The sequence below is a fragment of the Mustela erminea genome, chromosome 1 (genome assembly GCF_009829155.1).
Source record: "Mustela erminea isolate mMusErm1 chromosome 1, mMusErm1.Pri, whole genome shotgun sequence".
Classification (NCBI taxonomy): domain Eukaryota; kingdom Metazoa; phylum Chordata; class Mammalia; order Carnivora; family Mustelidae; genus Mustela; species Mustela erminea.
This window is the reverse complement of record NC_045614.1, coordinates 1322869-1345706: the sequence shown is the minus strand read 5'-3', so window position 1 is coordinate 1345706 and position 22838 is coordinate 1322869. Positions and strand designations below refer to the sequence as shown.

Sequence of the window (22838 nt, the reverse complement as noted above, 5' to 3'; positions counted from 1 at the left end):
CTTCGCGGCTCGGAAAAGGCGGAGCCGGTTTCCTTCCTTGCAACTGGCCCGAGAAGCTCCACGTGGAGCCCCGCCCACAGCAGGCCCCGCCCACAGCTGTCACTTCGTGGCGGGGCGGGGCAGCGAGGAGGCCCTCCCGGAGGGCGTGGCCAGAACCGACTTGAGGAAGTGGGTGGGGTTCAAGAGGCCTTGACCAATGAGAGGGAAGAGCCCGGAGCCGGAGGGGGCGCGGCTGAGCGGGCGGCGAGGGCGTTGTCCGCGTTTCCATTGGGCGGCCGGCGTCGCCTGGGAGACGTGGAGACCCGGAGGTGGCGGGGCAGGGCTTTCCTGGGAGGCGGGGCTTCCGGGGGCGGGCCGCCTGACGGGCGCCCGTCGTCAGCTGACCCGCCGCCATCTTGTCCGCCATTTGCCAGCGGCGCGGCGCCCCGCCGGAGGGCTACGGCAGTGCGAGCGCGGGCTGCGGAGCGGGTCGCAGCCGCCGCCGCGCCGCGGACAGCAGCCGACCTGGCCGGGGAGCCCGTCCCGCCGCGGCAGCCGGCAGCGCAGCGCTCCGCGGGCGGCAGGCGCGGCCCCGGGGCCCCCGCACGGTGCCCGGCCGCGGGCCTCCCGGGGCTCGAGCCCGGCGGCGTCCGCCGCGATGGCCCTCAAGATGGTCAAGGGCAGCATCGACCGCATGTTCGACAAGAACCTGCAGGACCTCGTGCGCGGCATCCGCAACCACAAAGAGGACGAGGTGAGCCCGGCGCGCCGCGCGGGGCCGGTCTGGCTGGGCCTGAGCCCGGCCCCGGTGCCGACCCGGACCCCGACCCCGGCCCCGACCCCGGCCCCGGCCCCGGTGCCGACCCGGACCCCGACCCCGGCCCCGGCCCCGGTGCCGACCCCGGCCTCCAGCCCGTCCCGGAGCCCCCGCGCCCGACTCGAGCCCTGCCTGCTTGCGACCCGGGCCGCCCCACGCCCGCTTTCCCTCCGAGCCTCAGTTTACCCCCGGGGGCCGCAGACGGCCCGTGGCGGGACCCGAGCCGCCGTTGCCAGCCCTCCCCCGCCTCCCGCGCGTGTCGGATCACGAGGGGCCGCCGCCGGGTGGCCCCCGTGGCCTCAGTTTCCCCGCTGGCCTTCGGACGCCCGTCCCCTCCGCCCGCGGGTGTCCGCGGGGACTCGGCAGGCCCAGCTCCTCCCCGGGGCTCTGACTCCTGGTGGGGGCTTCCTCTCCGCCGGCCGCCCCGCTAGCGCGTCCGGGCCGTCTGCGGCGGGTCCGAGTCGGGCCTGGCCTCCTGGGCCCGTGTCCCCGGGAAGGTGGGGCCGCCGCTCCTAGGGAGGGGGGACAGCGGGAGCCCCGAGTCCAGACGCGGAAGCCGCTGCGGGGTCCGGCCGGGGAAGCCGCCTTCGACTGGAAACCGTGAACGAGGGCGAGAGGCAGGTGGTCCCGGAGTGGGACGCGGGCACCGGTTCCCTCCCTCCGCCCCGCCCCTGTGACCTAGATTTGGGAGGAGTGGGGACACTTGGGGGCCCTCAGGCCGCTGGCTTCCTGGAGCCCGCGCTCACGCCAGGGGTCAGGAGCGGGCGGCGGGCTCTCCTGGGGGAGGGGCGGCGGCCCCGAGGCGCGGGTCCCAGCCGCGGGTCGCAGCCGCGGGTCCCAGCCGCAGGCCTCGCAATGGCGCCTCTTCCCGGCGGAGTCGGCGGGGCGTTTGCTGGGGCGTTTGCCGGAGCGTCGGTCCGCGCCGGCCGGCCGGGCCTCAGTTCCTGCGGGGCCGCAGCACGTTGTCGCGGTGGGCGTGACCCCCTCCCTTCCGCACCCCCTGGCAGTCGTGGGGTGACTTTCGGCCATTTCCACCTGCGTTCCTTCCGCGGCTGCCCCCGGGTTTTGCCTGGAGTGACCTGCGCGGGCCACGTTGGTTACGTTGTGTATCTCAGGCCGGACCCGGGGGTCTTTGCCTTGGGCTGGACCTTCCGTCGCAGCTGTGGGACAGCCCACACCCGCAGGTGCCCTGTGCGCTGGCTGACCTGTTCTCAGTGCGGTAGTGGCTGGGCGGGAGCAGCCTGTCTGGGGTTCGGGGAAGGACCCGGGCCCACCAGGAAGGGCGGCTCGCGTCTGGGGGATGCCCACTGTCCCCGGGCCTTCCCCGGGCGGTCCTTGGTTCCTCGAGAGTCGCAGGCAGCTCTGCACCCTCGGGGCCCTTTGAGCGGGTGCGTGGGTGGGGGAGGAGGCTGCTGTCGAAGTCACCGAGGCCAGGGCTCCGTGTGGGTCCTGCCTTTGGCCTGTGGGCGGTTCTCCGAGGATGCCGCGTCTTGGTGCCATGGTCCCCTGACCAGGGATGGTGGTGATGGGGGGCTGGTGTCAGAGGCCCCGCTCCGACCCAGCCCGCAGCAGAGGACTGGCAGCTCCTGTAGTCCCCACCCTCCGGCACCCATCGAGGCCCTTCCCTCTGCGCAGCGGCCCGGCGAGGACCCGCGTTTCTGCAGCACGTAGTTGCCTCGGAGGGTAACCTCGGGACAGATTTTAGCTAAAGCTTCGTGCAGCGTCCTGCAGTGGGGCCCAGCAGGGCCTGGGAGCCGCACGGAAACGCGGCACGATTCTTGGTAGTGCAGCTGCGTTGTGTGGTGCCGGAGACAGCATCCAGGCTGTGGGGCCCGTTTGACCTGGTGAGATTGGGGGAGCCTCCCCTCTCCAGCGGGGGTGACGGCCACTTCCCCCCCACTGCGGGCTCCTGCAGATGCGGTGGGTGACGTGCCGTGGCTTCTGTGAGCGGCAGAGCACCCCACGGGGCTGCTTGGCTGTTCCAAACTCGACCCGCAACCCCTTAGCGGGTGGTGAGTGCGGTTCAGTGGGGTGTGTTAAAAAACAAAACCCCAACTAGAAAATTCCAGGCCCTCTGCACGGAGAGTAACTTGGTTATGGAAACTTCTTCCAGCCCAGGACAGCTGGGGTGTGCGTGCGTGCTGGGTCACTCTGGAAACACGTTTCGTAAATGAGTCCAAGGAGTTTGAAACTCTGGTCCGGTTCGTGCATCTCTGGGTGCTTGAGTTGAGGTATCCTGGAGACGGAGCGCAGTGTTGGCAGGGAGGGGGACCCACGTACCCGTGTCCTTGCTTCTGAACTTCGGATATGATTGGGGGTCATTGGGGGGAAAGAGCCAGAGACTTCTAAGTTTATTCTTTTTTTTTTTTTTTAAAGATTTTTTTTTTAAAGATTTTATTTATTTATTTGACAGACAGAGATCACAAGCAGGCAGAGAGGCAGGCAGAGAGAGAGGAGGAAGCAGGCTCCCCGCTGAGCAGAGAGCCCGACGCGGGGCTCGATCCCAGGACCCTGAGAGCATGACCCGAGCCGAAGGCAGACACTTAACAAGTGAGCCCCCCAGGATCCCCCTAAGTTTATTCTTCTGGGAACTCTTCATATTTGAGAGAAAGCTGTTTTTTTTTCTTTTTAAGTTGTAGAGTCATACCCATACTTTAAAAAACGGGCTCGGGGTTTTGTGTTTTGTAATTACGGTTTTACTTATTTGAGAGAGAGAAAGCGGGAGCGGGAGAACGGGGAGGGACGAGCGGACGCCCGCTCAGCAGGGAGCCCGACGCGGGCTCCATCCCAGCCTCCGGGATCGCGACCTGAGCCGAGGCCGACTCGTAACTGACTGAGCCCCCCGGGCGCCCCTTCTCAGTGTTCGTTAACCATACAGGGAAGAGCCCCCTGCCCCCCCGGAGATCAGTTAGGAGTGTGTGCTCTGAGAGTTTTTCTCTGTGCATAGAAATCGTGGGCAGTTCTTACTGTCTGTTACGATTGTTCTGCGTCCTGGGGCTCCCGGCCGGCTCAGTCCGCGGGGCCTGCGACTTTTGATCTTGGGGTCACGAGTTTGGGCCCCACGGTGGGCATCGGGTTTACTAGAAGAGACTCCGTTCTGCTTCCTGCTGGTCAGTGTAGTGGCGCGGACTGCTCTCCGGGACGCAGCACGGGAACACCTCCCACGGGGCGGGCAGCGTGTGTCGCCGGTGTGTCCCGGCGCCCCCTTCCCCGGTGTGGGCGTGCCGTCCTTCCCTTGGTTGGGCACGGGCCCTGCGTGGCTCTGCTAGTGTCGGAAGAGCGCCGGCTTGGTTTTGCTGGGGTGTAAACACTTGGGCCCGCCGGGGTGGTGGTTCAGAACTTCATTCAGTGGGTGTGCAGTGGTAGCTGGGAGTGAGGTGTGGCTGGGTTCAGACTGAACTGCCCGGAGCTGCGGAGACTCCGTAGTTCGCCATCTGAGAGATGCCGGTGCTGGGGCTGAACCCAGGAGGCTGGTGCTGGGGCCTGTCGGGCGCGCAGGACCGGGGTCTGCTCTGGGGTCAGTCACCGCAGAGTAGGTTATATCTGGCCTGGGTCAGGCACTCGGGGCTTTGTGGCTGTTGGTGAGAAGTTCTTTTATTTTAACAACTTTTGAGAATCAGACACCAGATTTGAACTGAGCTTTTTTTTTTTCCTTTACTGACGTGGGTCTTGATCCGAAATCAGGGTCTCCCCCTCGGCATTGCTGGCCTTCAGGACTGGGTCATTTGGGGGTGGGGTCCGCCCCACGCACTGTGGGAACAGAGCAGCAGTGGGGAGCCCGACGCGGGGCTCGGTGGCCCCGCCCAGTGGATGCCAGGAGCGCGCCATGTGGCAGTCACAGACATCCCCAGACATTGCCCAGGAGAATCGCTGACCCACACTGATAAGAAAAATCTCCCCAAATTCCCTCATGCTCTTCCCTTCATCCATGTCCCCTGTGTCCCCTGCCTTGTCACCATGTTGTTAGACGTGTGATATTGTGATGTAAGAAATACATCTTTTGGTCCTTGTCCCTCGCTCTGGGCACAGAGCTGTTAAAGTCTGTCATTCCCAGTAACAGAGTTGGGAAGCTTTTGTCATTTCCGAAGCAACTACGGTACAGGAGCAGCCTCGTTTATGTGTTTGCTCTCTGCCCCCAGTTCCTAACCCTGAGCTTTTAGATCTGTTGCATTTCCTGGGGCACAGAAGTGTCTTTTGTTCCAGTGAGATGACCTGGGGCGCTGCTGGGTGGGAGCAGATCACCAGAGAGACCACCGTTAGAAGCTTGGAGCTGTCGGCCCCACCCCCAGCTTCGGGCAGGGGAGCGGGCTAGGGACTGAATGAATGATCTGTCACGCACATCTCTGAGCGGCGGTTGGAGAGTCTTGGTTGGCGAAAGCATCGTGTCCTGGGCGGATGGCGTGGCACAGAGCGACTCTGCCAGGACAGGGCGCCTGCGGTGGGGGCCGTTCTGGACGCCTCCTGTGTGCGTCTTCATCTGGCTGTTGATCGTCTTGTTGGCTATGGCCTTTCTTCCGTGCTCAGCTGCTCGCGGTGAACAAGTGCTTACCTGAGGTTCGCGAGCCGCCTTGGCAAATTAATCGAACCTGAGAGCAGGGGGTCACGTGAACTCCCATTCACAGCGGGTCGGTCAGAGCACAGGTGACAGCCAACCTGGGATGGGGCCCGGGGCCAGAGGTGGGGACAGTGGGGGGGGGGCGGCAAGTGCAGAGCTTGCCGGCGTCCCTCCCAGGCGTGGGGGCCGAGGAAAACTGGTCCCAGGGGCACTTGCCGGGTGTTAGATGGGCTTCTTTCCTAATCTTACTCGTTGTGAAGGTGTAGTGCACAGATGTTATGTAGTTTATTTTATTTTTTTAAAGATTTTATTTATCTGCCAGAGAGAGGGTGCACACACATGCGCACAAGCAGGGGGAGCGGCAGAGGGGGAAGCAGGCTCCCCGCAGAGCAGGGAGCACTGACTCGGCGCTTGATCCCAGGACCCCGTGGTCATGACCTGAGCCCAAGGCCGAGGCTTTAACCCACTGAGCCACCCAGATGTCCTGTTACGTGTCGTTTAATTAAGATAATTAGCTGAAGTTCTCTGAGTGTAATTTCTTCGCTTTGCTTACACCTCTTTCCCTGAAGTTTGTGTCCGTGAGCGGTCTGACGGACTGTAGCCCAGCCTAGCTCTCCCGGTCCGGCTCCTGACGTTCGCCTCCGTCGGGGGCCCCGCAGCTTGTGGGCGCCGTGGCTGACAGCGCCCAGCGCTCTGCCTTCTGGACATCTGGGCGGCTTCGGGTCTGGGGCCTTTCATGAGCGACCCTCCAGGGTGGGATTGCCACCCGGCTGCCCGAGCGCGGTTCCCCGCACAGGTCCCAGCGGCGGGGCGAGCGGCCAGGAGCGCGTCGGGAACCCGCAGAACAGGCGGCCCTTTTCACTCCCCCGACCGGGGGCACGCTGGGTGTGCTTTCTGCAGCGTGTCGCCGTTTGCGTGCCTTGTGACATTGCCTAAGGCCTTTGGTGGCTTCTTCTGTCTGGCTGCCAGTTTGGAGGGGCTCTTTGAAGGGCCCGCTGGAGATGGAAGGCGTGCTCGGTGGCCGGGCCGTGGGGGGGCGGCCGAGAGGACCCAGGCTGGCGGTGGGAGGAGCGCGGAAGGGGACCTGGGTATGCTTGAGGCCAGTGCTTGGCCTCAGTTCTGTGGGAGCCGTCCTGGGCACTCGCCTGATGCCAGGAGCACCCCCAGTCATGGCCACCCCTGATATCCCCTGGGGGTCCCGGTCACCCCCCCAACACACCCCTTTGCTCTAGGAGATGTGCTGGTTGGGGTGGGGGGGAGGTTAGGAAGTCCAAGGCTTGGCTGTGGGCTTCTGCCCCCACCCCTGCCCATGCACCCCTGCCCTGCTTTGCCCTGGGGGGTGGAGGACGGAGGCCTGGCAGCCCCTCCCCACCTCACATCCTCCCCAGTCTCCGCTTCCCCAGGGCTATTTACACGGGCCACAAAGTGGGCCATGTATTGTGCCCCTGTCCTTGTTAGGCAGCATCGAGGCTCACGGGTGGGTCCTGGTACCCTTGTCCCCTCCGGTGGTACCCTCGTGTGTGGTATCTTCTCCTGCCTCTGCTTGGGGTCCACAGGACAGGTGTTCTCTCAGCAGAAGGACTTGGACCTTTTGCCTAACTGGACAGCTCCGTCAGCCCTGCGGGGTCTCCAGCAGCCGGGCCCCGGGGTGGGGGGTGGTTGGTGGCTGCTGCGGGGGGGGTGGGGGGGCTGCTGCTCTAGGACCCAGACCGGCAGGAGCCCGTGAGTGTCTGTGCAGAGTTGGAAGCAGCAGGTCCGTCCAGGTCACGCGGACTAAGGTGGGGGTTCTGGATGATCGGGGGGGGGGTATTTTACACAGTGTTATTGGGGTGTGGTTTACATACCTAGTGTTCATCTGCTTTAGCTTGAAGTTCAGCAGAAGTTTTTAAAAATTTTGTTTACGAGGGATGCCTCGGTAGCTCAGTCGTCGTGTCTGCCTTCAGCTCATGTCATGATCCCGGGGTCCTGGGATCGAGCCCCACGTGGGATCCCTGCTCAGCAGGGAGTCTGCTGCTCCCTCTCCCACTCCCCTACTTGTGCTCCCTCTCTTGTCATCCATCTCTCTCTCTCTGAAATAGGTAAATTTTTTTAAAAGATACTTATTTGACAGACAGAGATCACAAGTAGGCATAGAGGCCGGCAGAGAGAGAGGAGGAAGCAGGCTCCCTGCTGAGCAGAGAGCCCGATGCGGGGCTCGATCCCAGGACCCTGAGATCATGACCTGAGCCGAAGGCAGAGGCTTAACCCACTGAGCCCCCCAGGCGCCCCTGATTGTTAGATTTAAATGAGGTGCTTCAGGGAACTCTACAAAGTGGCCAGGGTCAAGATGGCTGTTTTATGTTAGACCTGAGGAGTTCCCATGTAAGGGAAGTTCATGGCCTTTGTTCTAGGTCACATTCTCTAAAGACGATGTGGAAAGGGCACGCGTTTCAGGCCGCCGTTCGCTCTGTGCGGAAGCGTGAATTTGCACAGAACGGACTGAGGGTTTTGAACAATCGAGTCATGCTTCTACCTCTCCTTCCTCCCTTCCTCCTCTCTTTCTCTCTTTTTTAAGATTTTACTTACCAGAGAGCAAGAGCCGGAGCAGGGGGAGTGGCAGGCAGAGGGAGAAGCCGGGGAAGCCGATGCCGGACTTGATCCCAGAACCCTGGGATCACGACCTGAGGGGAAGCAGACGCCGAACGACTGAGCCCCCAGGGGTGCCCCTGTCTCTGTCTCTTTCTTTTCTTTTTCCTCCTCTTCCTTCTCCTTCTCTTTTCTTCTCTCTCCGTGTCGGGCTCCCGGGCAGCCCATCTGTCACGTGTCCAACGCTTGAGCTCAGGTCTTGATCGCATCAGGGTTACGGGTTCAGGCCCCACACTGGACTCCACGTTGGGCGCGGAGTCTTTCGGACGGAAGGCCCGACAAATAATCTCAGCGCCGTGGGGTCGTTTATACCTCAGCTCCACAGTCTTTCTAGTTCACGTTTTGATCATAACTGTTGGGATGTCGGTCCAGTGCGCATGCCCTGACCGGTTTTGTTTTCTGGTTGTAGACGGGACTGAACAGATTCTCGCCTCTCCCGAGGGCAGTGTCGCAGGGAGGAGCGAGCCGCGTGAGGCCGCTGGGGCGCGCTCCTCCCTTTACCTGGCCGCTCCGAGTAAGGGCGTGTTTAAGTCGTCAGTGAGCGGCAGACGGGCTCCGCTCTGTCCGTAGACTCCGCTTCTGTCTGCAGGAGCCGCGCTCGCTTGTCCGCCGACAAAGCAACGCTCCGGCGGGGCCGCCCTGAGAGCTGCCGCTCTGCTGTGGGGCGCCGCTCCCCCCGGTGAGGGCTTCGAGGTTCGGAGACGGACGTACCGGGCTCCCTGGGCCTGGCTCTGTTCCCCGGCGGTGTTGTCTTGGGGTCAGCAGTTTCCCCACCGTCAGGAGGCCTCCGTGGTCTCTGACAACAGCTCGGAGCCCTTTCTCCCCACGTAGCACGTGCTTTTCCTCTGGCTCCTTTGAGGACTTTGTCCGGGGCCCCCAGCTGGCCCCGTGGGAAGAGCGCGGGACTGTCGTTCCTGGGGCTGTGAATCCGGCCCCACCCTGGGGGTAGAGATTATGTCAGTAAATGAACTTCACAAAAAAGATTTTCTCCTCCTTTTCCATTTTTGCCAGTTTGACTTGTCTGGTGATGGTTTTCACTTTCTGTTCCTGGGTGCTGAGCTCCCTGAACCTGTGAATTAGGGCTGGCCCCAAATTTGGGGAAGTTCTAGCCATTTGTTTTTCAGATATATTCTCTGTCCCGCCGCTTCCTTTCTGGGACTCCAGTTACGCATGTTACACCTTGTGGGCTTGTCCCACAGACCCTGAGGTTCTGCTCCTCTTCGCCGGAACGTTACTGTCCTGACGGGGGCGTCTGGTCCGCGTCAGGCTTGCTGGCGCGCAGCCGCCCGTGTGCCGCGCCTTTGGTGACTCCTGTTCCAGAAACTGTGTTCGATTCTAGACTTTCCATCTGCTTATCTTACATCCGTTGCCTTTCTCTGCTGAGGAGGCCCCTTTTCGTGTTCGTCCCAGGCGTATTTTTCTCTGGTCCGTAAGAGCATCGTTACGGTTCTGAAGTTGAGATCTCGGGGTGTTAGGTCCATCCTTGGGGACGGCTCAGGGCCAGTGCGCCTTCGCTGGCTGGTTTTCCTGGCATCCGGGTAGTGTTTCCTGCTTGTTATTTTGAAGAACTTCGGGTCATATTCTGAATGTGGTGGTCTGTCGTTTGCAGAGGCTCTAGATTCTGTTCTGCTCCCTGAGAAGTACCGTTCGGGGCAGCGGTTACTTGGGCCGAGACTCCAGCTCGGTCTTCCGTCGCGGGCGGGGGGGCGGGGGAAGTGCACCAGCAGCTTCGGCTGTGTGCTGTGCGTGCCTCGTCCTGGGGTCAGTGGGACTGTGGCTGAGTGTGTGTCCAGAGTGTGGGCACCCCCACCCCCTCCTCTGGGATGTCCTTCCTCATTCGGCGGCTGCTGTGTGCGCCCTAGTTTCTGCTTTCTGGCTCTTGAAGCTGCCCGATGCGGGGCTTGATCCCAGGACCCTGAGATCATGACTTGAGCCGAAGGTGGAGGCTTAACCCACTGAACCACTCAGGCGCCCTGGGTTTGGTGGACAAACCTGGACTCTGTTTACCCTTTCAGGAGCTGCTGGGCTCCTCCGCGGCACCCTCCCGTCTTCCAGCCCTGTGGTCTGGGGTGAGGGCCGGTTTCTCCAACGCCTGTGATCGTCTTTCTGTTCTCTCCCTCTTGAGTCGTTCACAGTGATGCAGGCCGGGGAGGCCGGGGAGGGGACTGCAGCTCCCGAGTGGGATTCAGTAACCCGAAGCCTGTTGGAAGGATACAGTGACACTTGTCCCATAAAAGATTCATGGAGCATCTGTGGCTGAGAGAGGGCTCGAGTAGCTCCTTTCCCCAGGAGCCTACATTTTGGTCCGGGACGGGCTGTGGGCTGAGGGGCCGAGAGCAGGGGCCCCATGGTGAGGTCCGGGCCCAGGGCACTCCGCGGCGCAGGGGTCTGCTGTCTGTACGGGCCACGCGGGTCCCGCCTGGGTGGTGCACCGCGGAATCTTGCCCCCTGGTGGACGGCCGGGGACATTCCGGCGGCTGTCGCTCTGGTCAGGTGACAGGAAGTGCCTGGCATGTGCAGGGCTGGGGCACCAGCTGGACAGGTTCCTTGTGAGCTCTGCGGCGGCCACTCGCCTCGAAGTCTCTCTCTGGAGCTGTGTGTCTCCGCGGCAGGGGAGGTGGGAGCCTCGGGGCCCGCTGCTCCCAGAAGGCGCGTCCGTGGCGCTGGTCCTCGCGTCAGCCGGCCTCGGCTCAGACCCGTGTTGAGTGGTAGATGCGCGGAATCCACGAGGACACGCGGGGAAATCTGAAAACGCGTTCCCACGGACTCTGCAGCTCGACTCACAGCAGTGGGGAAGCGGGGAGCACGCAGGTCCCGTCCAGCAGCGACCGGATAAGCGCCAGGTGGCCTGTGTGCGTGCGGTGGGGACGGGACCCCTCCGTGCGGCTCACGGGAGCCCTGACGCGGTGCTGCCGAGACCCCCGCGCCGGCTTCCCGGAGGCGCTGCGGGGCTCGGTGTTGAGCAGCCGCAGGACCTGGAGCTCGCTTCCCGGCAAGTGCAAGTCTCACGTGCCAGTTGCTGAAAGGCGAAACCAGAGAATCGGGAAGATTTCCGTGTCCTGACTTTTTGTGTTGAAATCGCTCTTTTAAACTCGTAAAACTTCTCTGTGGAGGAGGCGTCGGCTAGGGCCGCGCGGCCGGCGCAAGGAGACTGCGGCGCTGGGTCTGGGCGCCGGGTCTCGGGTCGCGGTCTCGGGGTTAGCAGTGCGGGCCCTGTTCAGCGTAGAGATTGCTTAAAAATAGAATCTTTAGAAAAGGTGGGGGAGCCCGTGAACTCTACAAATAAGTGGGGAAAATGGAATAAGCAGACTTTGAGACCCCCCCCCCTCTCATCAGCCGCCTTTCTCCGGGAGAGCTGGGAGGGGTCCGGGGCATCTGACCGCACCGAGATGGCTTTTCTGTGAAGACGTCTTCGTTTGAGAGAGAGCGAGCGAGAGAGCGTGTGCGTGAGCCAGGGCCGCGGGGGCTCAGGCAGAACCCGCTGAGCGCCCAGCCCCGCATGGGGCTCGATCTCGGGACCTAAGTCAAGAATCGGGACACTCGACCAACTGCGCCACGCAGGAGCCCCTGAAATCACCTCGTTAAACAACAGCTATGTTAGCTGTTCGCCTGCCCTACAGCCCCCGTTCCAAGCTCCGTTCAGTGGTTTCTAGTAAGTGTGTCCACAGCCACGCACCACGCTCTGTTCGAGAACATTCTGTGACCCCAGGCAGCAAGCCCAGCCCCCGGCACCCACTCGCCTGCTTCCTGCGGCTCGGAGCCTGCCCTGGGTGTTTCGCGTAAAGGAATGACACGGTGTGGCCTCTTGTGTTCGGCTTCTTGCTGCGGTGATTATTCTGTGTTTATCTGAGAGAGCACGTGTGACGGGGAGCGGCGGGCAGCGGGAGAGGGAGAAGCAGGTTCCCCGCCGAGCAGGGAGCTGGATGTGGGACCGGATCCCGGGACCCTGACACCATGACCCGAGCCCAAAGCAGACGCTTCACCCACGGAGCCGCCCGGCGCCCCTGCGGTCATTATTCCTGACTGGTTTAGTCAGGCCCTTGCAATTTTTCATTTTTTTTCTCCTTTTAGGCAAAGTATATCTCTCAGTGCATCGATGAAATCAAGCAGGAGCTGAAGCAGGACAACATCGCAGTGAAAGCAAACGCGGTCTGCAAGCTGACCTACGTAGGTACCGGGGCCTGTTGACTCAGGCGACGTCGCTTCCCGGGGCTGCCCCCCCCACAGCCCCGCTGAGGTCAGGCGGCGTAGCTGTCCCTCTGGCCCTCCTCTGCCTGCCCATTTATCCGCTCCCTGCCCACCGCCGCCCACCTGTCCAACAGGAATCGGCGCCCCTGGCTCCAGGCGCGGGCCTTGGCACACAGGGCTGATTTCTCCCAGTCGAGGGAGGGCGTGCTGTGAGGATCCTGAGGCCTGGGGTGTGGTGGACCCCACCTGGCCTGGGGAAGGCTGGCAGGGGGCATCCCGGCGCCCTGTAGCTTCCAGGAGGAGCCCATGCGCTCTCATCGACCTGGAGACTTAACCAGTATGCGTGGAGGCTGGCGCTTGAGCCGCAGACACTTGCCCTCCACCTTCGTGAACCTGACCGTGTAGTTCTAGATGTGAGCGCTAGCGCCAGGGCGTGGGTTCCGGGAGGCCTGCCCCTGGGCGTGGGCACGGTGTTGGGGTTCCAGCCTTGGCGTGTGCATGGAGACGACGGTGCCGGTCTTTCCAACAGTTACAGATGTTGGGATATGACATCAGCTGGGCTGCCTTCAACATCATAGAAGTGATGAGCGCCTCCAAGTTCACGTTCAAGGTGAGGCGGGGTGGAGGGTGTGCCCTGGCGGGAGGCCCCGCTCTGCAGAAAGGGAGTATGCACACCAGCCTTGGCCCCGCACGCGCCGCCGCCTCAGCGATTGTCGTGTTCTTTCTTAACTCTTACCTGCGTGGTGTTTGTCTTCCAGCTTTAAGGGACGTCTGCAAAATGGGCTTGTAGGGTTGGTTACATATTTGAGCATCTTACTGGGAGGCTGCCCCAGGCCCCCAGCCCAGGGCCTCACAGTGGTTTCTGAGCATTTCCCCCAGCCTCACAGAGGCCCTGCCTGCTAGGGACCCGGGTCGCAGCCCCCTCATGTGCCGTCGTGACGTCAGCACAGCTCCCGTCCTAGTAGAGCTTCCGCGAAGTGCGTGTCAGCAGCCGCGGCCTGCCGGTGCGCATCGCGTGGTTCTCCCGGGGCCGGGCAGGCTCTGGCGGGCATGCAGTCCAGCCAGGCGGATAGACTGTTTCCAGGCCCATGGGCCCCAGTGCCCACTGTGGGACCCCGCCCAGGACCTCGGCGGGCTCCCTCCATTGGGACACCGTCGTCCTGCCCACGGGCCCCTCTTGGGGAAGCGGCAGAGGCGGTGCTCTGCCTGGGCAGCGAGGCATTGTGCCCACACACCAGTGTGACGGCGGTGTCTGTGCCAGCCTGGTGGGGAGAGCTGTGCGGAGAAACGCTCGCGCTCGGCTGGCTTCTGTGTCCCATCGCAGAGGCCTCTCCGGGCTGCCGGGTAGGCGGTCAGAACGTTCGCCAGCGGAGGGCCGGACGGTGCGGCCAATCTCATGAGAACTGGTGTGGCAGAGGCTGCATCCTCCGGACTCTGGGGCCGGTTCCTCCCCTCCTCCTCTTCGGGTGACTTCCTGGCACCCCCTAGCCATGGCCCTGCGGCCAGCCGCAGGCTGTCCCTGCCTGGCCCGGGGACTTCCTCCCCCAGGGGTGTGTGGCCCTTGTCTCGTGTCTGATGCCCTCGTGTCTGACTCGCAGCGGATCGGCTACCTTGCTGCTTCCCAGTGCTTCCACGAGGGGACCGACGTCATCATGCTGACGACCAATCAGATCCGCAAGGTAGGCGGCCCTCCTGCACCCTGGCTGTTCCCAGCCCCCACCTAGCGCCCTCCTGGCCCCCGCCCCACCCTGCTCTCCACACTGGCCTCTCCAGTGCTCTGAGCGAGCGGCACGTAGAAAGCACCAAGGTCGCCCGGCTTTTGCTCCTGTGACCCCATGGTCACAGGTGGCTTCGAGACATAGCCACTCTGGTCAGAAGACAGCCCGGATGGTGTGGCAGGTCTGTGTCTGTTCGTGGGCTGTAGGCGAGGCCGCAGTGCTGCCAGGCCTCCCTCTTCCCTTGCTGGGGCCTCTGGCCCTCGGAAGGGGTGCAGCGGGGGCAGCTACTGCGGCGCACATGCCCTTCCCCACCGGGGCCTTTCTGCCCCCCTGGGTTGGTTTTTGGGGTGGTTTTTTTTTGTTGTTGGTTTGTTTTTGGTGCCCAGGGAGAGCACGTGGGTTTGGGAAGGGGGTGGGGAGGAGCAGAGGGAGAGGGACAGGCAGACTCCACGGTGAGTGCAGGCCCGACTTGGGGCTCGGTTTCCTCACCCTGAGATCATGACCTGAGCCAAAACCAAGAGTCAGATGCTTAACCGACTGTGCCCCCAAGCGCCCTGCCCGCGGGGACTCCTGAGTGACGTCGCATGTGGGTCGTCGTCATGCGTGATTTGTGTGTCTGGAGATGGTCTTGAAGATCCCCGAGTAACACATTTCTTCCTCGGCCTGAGAGCTTTGAGCATCTTTTGTGGAGTAGTGGGGGGGCAGAATCAGAATCAGAGGCTCGGTGACGATTGGATGTACAGGCCAGACCCCCTGAGCGTGGCTGCCTCCGGAGCGGGTCCTGGGGACCGGGGCTGGGCTCCTGGGCAGACCCGGCAGCACTCAGCGCATCCCTGGCCCGGTTCGTCCCGGCACAGGGCGGGCTGCAGGGCCGAGCACCGAGCCTGTGGTTCCGAGGAGGCCGCCGAGGGCCAGGTTGGGCGGCAGCGCTGCGCATCGTGGGTGCTGCGGGGCTGTGAGGGGCCAGCTCCGCTGGGGGCAGCCCGTGGGGCTGTGTCACGGGGCGGGGGCAGCGAAGAGGAGGAGGGTGGAAGGCTCCGGCCGAGCTGGGCTTTCTCGCCGGCCTTTTGGGCACAGGCACGCCCCCTGCCTACCCCTTCGTAGCGACCTCCATGTAGACCTAGCGATCCCCGCTTTGCACGGAAACGTGCCATAGGCAGGTCACCTAGATGCTCTGCCGGAGAGACCACCTGAGCCCAAGATGTCCCTGTAAAGGAGCAGGGGACACGGCTGCTGTGTTAGAGGGCATTCTCCTCCATTCTCGTCCCCAGTGTTTGGGGTCTGCGTGTGAGTCGTTTTAAATTAACCCATGACCTCTGGAACAACTTACGTAGACTGCCCTGTCCCCCACCCCCCATTCGCTTCTAGTGGGGCTCTCCCTGCTCGACGGTGACCTGAGTGTCCTCCACAAATCTCTGTTTCTGAAAAACCCCACGGTGGCTCTTTCCTGGGCCTTTGCAAGTCCTGCTGAACCAGGAGTGGCCGTGTAGGGCCTGAGTTCTGTCCATGGGTCCGACGCAGCTCTGTCTTGTCGGCTCAGGCCAGGACGGGCTCTAGCAGTCCGTGTTGTCAGGTTATTAGCACAGTCCAGAAGGCGGCCTCTCAAAATGCATCTGGCATGTTCACCACGTCTGTGTGAAGTTTGCGGGGCTCCTTAGGAAAGTCTCCCCGGGGCGCCTGGGGGGCTCAGTCAATGAAATGTCTGCCTTCGGCTCAGGTCATGATCCCAGGGTCCTGGGATCGAGCCCCGCATCGAGCTGCCTGCTCAGCAGGGAGCCAGCTTCTCCCTCTGCCACTCCCCCTGCTTGTGCGCTTGTGTGCTCTTTCTGTCAAATAAATAAGACCTTAAAAAAAAAAAAGAGGAAAGGAAAGTCTCTGCAGAGGAAATATGTGATTCAAGTGTTGTTTTGCTGGCGTCGAGGTGAGGCCGTTGGTGCGGTCCGTGCCGTGGGAGCCGCACGGAGTGACCAGGGCTCTGGGGTGGGCATGTGCCGCTCTCGTGGCTGGTTCTCCTGCTCACCTGCGAGAAGAGAGTCGGCGCAGAGCCGGCCTGCCTTTGGGAGGGGCCCAGAGGAGCCATCTTGGCTGTCCTAGAGAATCCCCGGGAGCGACAGAGGTTCCCGGCTCCCGCACGGGCCCCTCAAGCCCGCGGCCCCCTCGAGTGCTGGGACACTGGGCTGGGCCGGGACTGAGGGCCGTTCTCCCTGGAACTGGCTGGTGCTTGTCGCTCCTCATACAGGACCAACCCAGACCCCACGCCGGGAGCTGGTGACGCACTGCGGGCTCCTGCCTCCTGACGCCCGACCCCCTGACGCTCGCCCCTCCCTTTGCAGGACCTGAGCAGCCCCAGCCAGTACGACACTGGCGTTGCGCTGACTGGCCTGTCCTGTTTTGTTACCCCAGATCTTGCCAGAGACTTGGCCAATGACATCATGACACTGGTGAGTCTGTGAGTGGCCCAGGCCTCTCGGCCTTTGCTCTGTGACACGATTTGGTCCGTCCAGGGGCCTGAAAACCTGAGGTTAAACTTCACACCGAGAACATTCAGGCGCACAGAAACAGGCCGCGTTCCCCAGATGAGATGAGAAACCGAGTGGCCGTGCCCCCCCCCGCAGCCCCTCGTGGAGCCCAGCCTCGGGCCGCGGCCCCTCGCGTTCTTTCTTCACCTCCTTTCAAACAGCCCCACTTGGGGCCAGAAGCGGGTGGCGCCGGGGCCCAGCGCCCCTGCCGCCCAGCACGGGCCCCGCTAGCCCCCAGCTCGCTGGTTCCCGGCAGGCAGTGCGCCGGCCGAGCGTGGTCCTTCCGGCTCTGGTCCTGACGCCGTGCGTCTCTCTGTGGCCGTGGAGTGACTTCTTGTGCTTCCGTCCACTTGAAGGGCAAAAGCCCAGCCGCCGCTGACCTCCAAGGTGTCCAGAGCACTTTTCCAGAATGCGGGTGTCCTTACAAGTCCTGGTTCTCTGAGGCACCTGTCATTCACCCACATCTCCGACTGACTGGGAGGCTGGTTCCCATCAGTTTCTTCTGGGCCGAGCAGATGGGCGGCTGCTTTTCTCTCCGGAGAGTTCTGTCCATATCGGTCGGCCTGTTTGTCCTGCCGACGGATAGGTCCAGGCTTGTGGTTTCAGACCGCACGCGCTCGCAGCTTCTAGATCAGAGGCTGGTTCGCCACAGCCCTGCCTCGTGCAGCTGACCACCCGCTGTAAGTTGCTTTGCCCACACCTGGCCCCACTCTTTGGTTCACGTGGCGTCCCTGGTGGCTTTCAAGCTGCCCCCGCAGCGTCCCGGATATTGCCCTTCTGGCCCAGGATTGCCAGTGTGGTGCTGGTGAAAGTGGCTGCGAGCGTGGGAAGACGCTTGGGAGTCGGGGGCTCAGGGCGCTCTCGGGGTGTGGCTCCCCGGAGCCCGCACGGGTGGTAAGTGTGCCCACCTGAGGGCCAGCGGCCTCTCTGGCCAGAGCAGAGTTCCGAAAGGACAAGAGCTGCAGGACCTGGCACGAGAGAGAGCGTGAGTTCCAGAAGGACGAGCCTCGAGCGCTGGACACCCCTCGGCGTCCTGCCCTGGGCATGGGCCTTGGCTGCTAGGGGAGTCGGAGGCCAGCGTTCACTGGCGAGGGCTCGTCTTCCAGCTCAGGCTCCCTCCCTCTCTGTCATTCATTGGGTTCCAGTGAGTCTGAGAAGGGTCTCGGCCTCGGAGGGCAGGCCTAGCGTCATGGACATAGGGAAGCTGGTTTCAGTTCCACTCACGAACCCTGTCCTGTGTTTGGGACGGTGGCGCAGGTTCAAAGGCCAGAAACCAGACGGGCTGGAGAGAGGGTCTTCGAACCTGCGGAGGGGAGCCTCGGGGAGGCAGAGGAGAGTGAGCAGGGCAGGTGCGGGGAGTGAGCCGGCAGACGAGGGCAGCGGGCGCAGTGTGGAGGGGAGGCCGACCGGCCCTCTGCCCTGCAGATGTCGCACACCAAGCCGTACATCCGGAAGAAGGCTGTGCTGATCATGTACAAGGTGTTCCTGAAGTACCCCGAGTCGCTGCGCCCCGCGTTCCCCCGCCTGAAGGAGAAGCTGGAGGACCCTGACCCTGGTTTGTTGATTTACGATGGGACGGTATGGGGGTGGCGGGTGTTGCAAGGAAGGCGTTGAGGGGTGCTGGGTCCTGGGAACCCGTCCTCGTCCCACCACAGACCGCATTCCTTACTGTGCGGCACCGTGAGATGCCAGGCTGGCCTTTCCCTTCCCCGCTCCGGCCCTGGGATCTGCCACGTCTCCAAAGGAGCTGGTCCCGTTGGCTGGTGTGCGACACGGACACCGAGCTCCAGGTGCCGGGCACCCCCTCTTCCAGCCACTCAGTAGACAGCCGCCATCCGCGCACGGGGGATGTGCCTGGCCGGCTGGCCGTCTATTCATACGCTAGCGTTCACGACTATTCTGACGCCTTGAGTCTGGTCCCACGCCGCAGGACTCGTGCCAGTTTTCCTCCTGTTCTCTGTCCGTCCTTCCCTCATCGGGGACTCCCGGGGCTGAGCACCCATTACACAGCTTCTCTGAACGTGAGGCAAGGTTCAGCTTGTCGCGGGGGAAGCTGCCTCCAATCAGGGCAAGGGCCAGGGAGTAGAAAGTTTGGTAGGGGAAGCAGGAACCGAGGCGGCAGGTGTGGCGGGTGTCCTGCACTGGAGTCTGGTCCTTTGGGGGCCGGCCCCCCCCTTCCGGTGACGCTTGGCTCCAGGAAGCTCGGTCCCCTCGGTGGTTGTTGCTTAAACCACTTCCTCAGGTGGTGTCAGTGGCCGGCCTGCTGAGGAGAGTCCTGCCGGGTAAGGGTTCACCCCCACATTGGTGGCACTTGTACTGACAACGGGCCCCACTTCATTCCAAAGGGGTGCAGTCAGCGGCCGTCAACGTCATCTGCGAGCTGGCCCGGCGCAACCCCAAGAACTACCTGTCCCTTGCCCCGCTCTTCTTCAAGCTGATGACCTCCTCTACCAACAACTGGGTCCTCATTAAAATTATCAAACTGGCAAGTATCCCTCCCGAACTCCCCTTTGCTCACAGAGTGAGAAGGCCCTGGCATGTCCTGGGAGCGCCGCGGGCATGTGGACATGTGGATGGGGTCGGAGTCTGTGCGGTCCACCCCTGCCCCGAATGACCCGCCGGCCTCTCTCTTCCCTAGTTTGGTGCTCTGACCCCCTTGGAGCCAAGGTTGGGCAAGAAGCTGATCGAGCCTCTCACCAACCTGATCCATAGGTGAGCCCCAGGCCCCTGGATGACCCCACTCTCTGGCCCGCGCAGGCCTGCCCTCCCGCTGGGCATAGGGCCCTGGAGAGAGTCTCGGGGTGGAAAAGCAAATACACGCCCTGTGATTTTGCCCACAAGAGTGAACTGTGCCGCTGGGGCACTGGCTGGCCTTCCTGGGGCCCTGGGGGCTGGTGCGTCCTTTCCTTGTGAATTTGTTTGGGAAACAGCAACGGTAAACGTGGAAGAAAGGGAGCCCCTGGTTATTCAGCAGCCCGCGAGGAGACCTCGGCTGTCTGCTGGAAGAGCTCTGGACAGCTGTGTCCCTGGCCGGTTCTGGAATGTTGCCGGAGCCCCCACACCACTCGGCCTGTGCGCGAGCTGTGGGGCTAAGGGGCAGGTGGCATAGGAGATCCTGCTCCCCAGGTCCCCTGGAGAGACAGCCACGGGCAGCGTGGAGGAACTGGGGCCTCGAGGCCACATCAGACCTGGAGCCGTGTGCTCTGCAGGCGGCCCTGGCCTCCATCTCCAGGCTCAGGAGCACATCAGACGGGAAGATAATTGGGCAGAGCAGGTGCTTGGGCTGCGGACCTCTTCAGTTTTAGACACCCGCCGTCCCTGAGTGTGTGGTCCGGCGCCACGGTTTCCAGAGGGGTTTCCAGAGGGGATTAACAGGAGGCCGTCAGTCTGGCGATCGCGGCTGCAGACAGGCTGACGGCCTGTGCTCTGGACGCATGGCAGCCGCACTCTCTGCTTTTGGGGACTTGGGATCCCGAGAGTCAAACATGAGAAGATCAGAATGGATTAGACCTACCCGGTGCCCGCCCGTGGTGGTGGCTCTAGGCTGTGCCTGCCACATCCCCAGACACCCCTGGTGGCGCCGCAGCCATGGCCTTCTGTGCTCTGCTCGCCTGTGTGCGGGCACACCTCACTGTCCCCTGCGTCCCCCCACGGTGGAGCCGGGTGGTAAGGTCCCGGCTGGGAGAGGCGTTGAGGAGGATCGGCTCTCCTTCGCGGGCATCCCACAGTGGACAGGTTCCAGGAACGCGCTCAGTGGCCGGAAGTGTCAGAGGCCCCACGAGCAGTTAAGGAGACCTGCGTCCCTCGGGGAATGCCACCGACCTGGGTGACAGCGGTGTGTGGGGCAGCCAGCTCCTGCCGTAGGCCTGCTTCGGACTCCGGGACCAGGGAGCAGACAGGCGCTTTCCCTGTGTCTCTCGGGTGGCCTGGTCCTCACGCCTCTGCTCTTCTCCCGCAGCACGTCTGCTATGTCCCTTCTCTACGAGTGCGTGAACACGGTCATCGCAGGTGAGGCTCGGCCGCCGCGGCGCGTGGAAAGCCCTCCCCACTCCCGCCCTGGGCGCCAAGGTGGGCCCCATGGTGCAGGGAGTAGCCCAGGCTTTTTGGCCACGTGTTGCTGCCAGCCCCTTTGGAGCCTCTTGGGAGGCGGGGACAGCTTGTGGCACACTTGCCAGCAACACTTTCTCCCCTTAGGGAAAGGTGGAGTTTTTTGTGTGTGTTTGTTTGTTTCAGGTTTTTATTTGTTTATTTAACAGATTATAAATAGGCAGAGAGGCAGGCAGAGAGAGAGGAGGAAGCAGGTTCCCTACTGAGCAGAGAGCCCGATGCGGGGCTCGATCCCAGGACCCTGAGATCATGACCTGAGCCGAAGGCAGAGGCTCAACCCACTGAGCCACCCAGGCGCCCCTTCATGAGGAGTTCAGAGCAAGTCTCAGGCGTGGTGCTGTCCCCCGTGCAGGGCTAAACACAGGGACCTGCTGCTAAAAGGGTTCGCGATGCAGGACCGGAAAGCGCTGCTGGTCTGACTCTCCTTTGAGCTCTCTCTGTTTCGGTCCGTCTCAGCCAGGGCCACACAGAGCGCTGGCTGATGTGTTTCCGCACGTTCAGCAAGCTGAGCCCCTTCCCACGTTGTTCGTTGGAGCTAGAGTCGCGGCCCACGGGTTACCTCCTCACGGCCTGCCTGTGTGCCCGAAGCTGCTGGGAAGCCAGCTTCCGGTCCTTCCTCGAGGCCCTGTGGGCAGCCTGAAATCCAGCCGTTCCCAGGAAGCTGGTCCAGGGTTCACACTCTGATTAGAGCCGTGTGGGCCCTGAGCCCCCATGACACTGGCAGAGAGGGAGGGTGCCGTTCAGGACCAGCTAGTGCCCAGAGGCAGCAAATGCAGGACTGGAGAGCCAAGTCTGTGTCTGCAGTGGTCGGTGGGGGAAACGGGGTGTGGCAGGGTCAGAGCTGTCCTTGGTGTCGGGCACGGGGCTTGGGGGCATAGGTTGACGGAGCATGCCTGGCATGTGGTAGGGTCGGTGGGTCTCAGGTGGTTGGTTCTCAGAGGCAGGCAGGTGGGGTTGGCCCGGGCTCTGTGGACCTGCCCTGGATGGGGGTGCCCGCCGTGAGGATGTGGTCTGTGCTCCTGGCCATAGAGACCAGCAGCCAGATGCTGTCTCATGAGCCAGCCTCTCCAGGAGAGCAGCAGACCCATGGCTCCCGGTGTGCTGGTGTCGGTGTGTGGGGTCCCAGTGCTTGCGGTGGACGCGTGTCAGTGGGCCTCTGCATGTGGGTGGGGCCTGGCGAGTTCCTGAAGTGAGGGTTTCTGTTCCAGTGCTCATCTCGCTGTCCTCTGGCATGCCCAACCACAGCGCCAGCATCCAGGTATGTCCCCGGGTGCAGACAGAGCGCTGTGCAGCCGTCGGGGGCAGCCTGGGGAGGGGGTGGGGGTGGGGATCTGCCGGCCGGCCGGCCGTGCAGCCAGTCATCACTCACTGGGTCCCGGCCTGCCTGTATCTGTGCAGTTGTTGACAGCTGGCGGAGGGGTGGGGGGTGGGGACACACTTGTTAGTGCCCCCAGAAGGCGCTGGCGTGTTGGCGTGTGCGTCAGTGGGCGCTCCCCAGACGTGGTCCTGTGGGTGCCTGCAGGCAGGGGCCTACCCCGAGTGGGGCCCAGTGTCCTCTGTCCCTCCCTGTCCCAGGGCCTCTGGGCTGGATCGGGCTGTGTGGCACGCCTGGGGTCACCGACTTCACTGTGGTCTCAGGAGGCATGACCAGTGTTGCCTTCTCCTTTGCAGCTTTGCGTTCAGAAATTGAGGATCCTGATAGAAGACTCCGACCAGAACCGTGAGTCCCTCCTCACCCCGCACGCCCTGCGGTCTGCGCCCGAAACCGCTGCAGCGCCCGGGTTCTAGGCCTCGTGAGAAACCAGATGTTCGCGCTCCGCTGTGCGGCCGTGCGTGCAGCCTTGTCTGGAGCACCGAAGGGCCAGCAGGGGCTTTCCTCAGCTCTGCGGGGCAGGGGCTTCATGTTGGACGTGGCCCGTGGCCTGCAGGCCTCCATCGCAGCTCGGGGATTGTGTGTATGGGTCGCACGTGTGAGGTCACGGGGGCTTCTCTCCCAGCACCCAGCGTGCTGCTTAGGACCTCTGGGGGCCCGCGTGCCTGCTCCTGACCGTATCTAGGTGGTCGGGCTCGGGCTGCAGACCCGGCCTCGCTCTTTCTGTGCAGGCCCCGGAGCCCGTGAGGGCGCGTCCAGGTTAACTGCATCTCGCCATCTCCGCAGTGAAGTACCTGGGGCTGCTGGCCATGTCCAAGATCCTGAGAACACACCCCAAGTCCGTGCAGGCCCACAAGGACCTCGTCCTGCAGTGTCTGGACGACAAGGACGAGTCCATTCGTCTGCGGGCTCTCGACCTCCTCTATGGAATGGTGTGTACCCCGCCCAGCCCCGTCCG

At 63.0% G+C, this 22838-nt stretch overlaps 1 protein-coding gene across 4 annotated transcripts in view; it reads left to right on the top strand.

The window, feature by feature from the left end:
- Positions 1-383: 383 nt before the first annotated feature.
- The window catches only part of AP3D1 (adaptor related protein complex 3 subunit delta 1), a 36563-nt gene continuing 14108 nt past the window's right edge, over positions 384-22838 (top strand). For 2 of the 4 annotated variants that reach the window (XM_032358267.1, XM_032358258.1), the window contains exons 1-12: positions 554-733; positions 12048-12143; positions 12694-12774; positions 13763-13843; positions 16216-16323; positions 17827-17956; positions 18747-18886; positions 19040-19113; positions 20360-20409; positions 21717-21766; positions 22180-22228; positions 22667-22812. In XM_032358267.1, the coding sequence (XP_032214158.1) occupies positions 638-733; positions 12048-12143; positions 12694-12774; positions 13763-13843; positions 16216-16323; positions 17827-17956; positions 18747-18886; positions 19040-19113; positions 20360-20409; positions 21717-21766; positions 22180-22228; positions 22667-22812 (1101 nt within the window). In that variant the 5' untranslated portion in view covers positions 554-637. Of the gene's footprint in view, positions 734-12047; positions 12144-12693; positions 12775-13762; positions 13844-16215; positions 16324-17826; positions 17957-18746; positions 18887-19039; positions 19114-20359; positions 20410-21716; positions 21767-22179; positions 22229-22666; positions 22813-22838 lie in introns of all 4 variants that reach the window. The other 2 variants (XM_032358250.1, XM_032358276.1) reach the window with 2 other exon arrangements.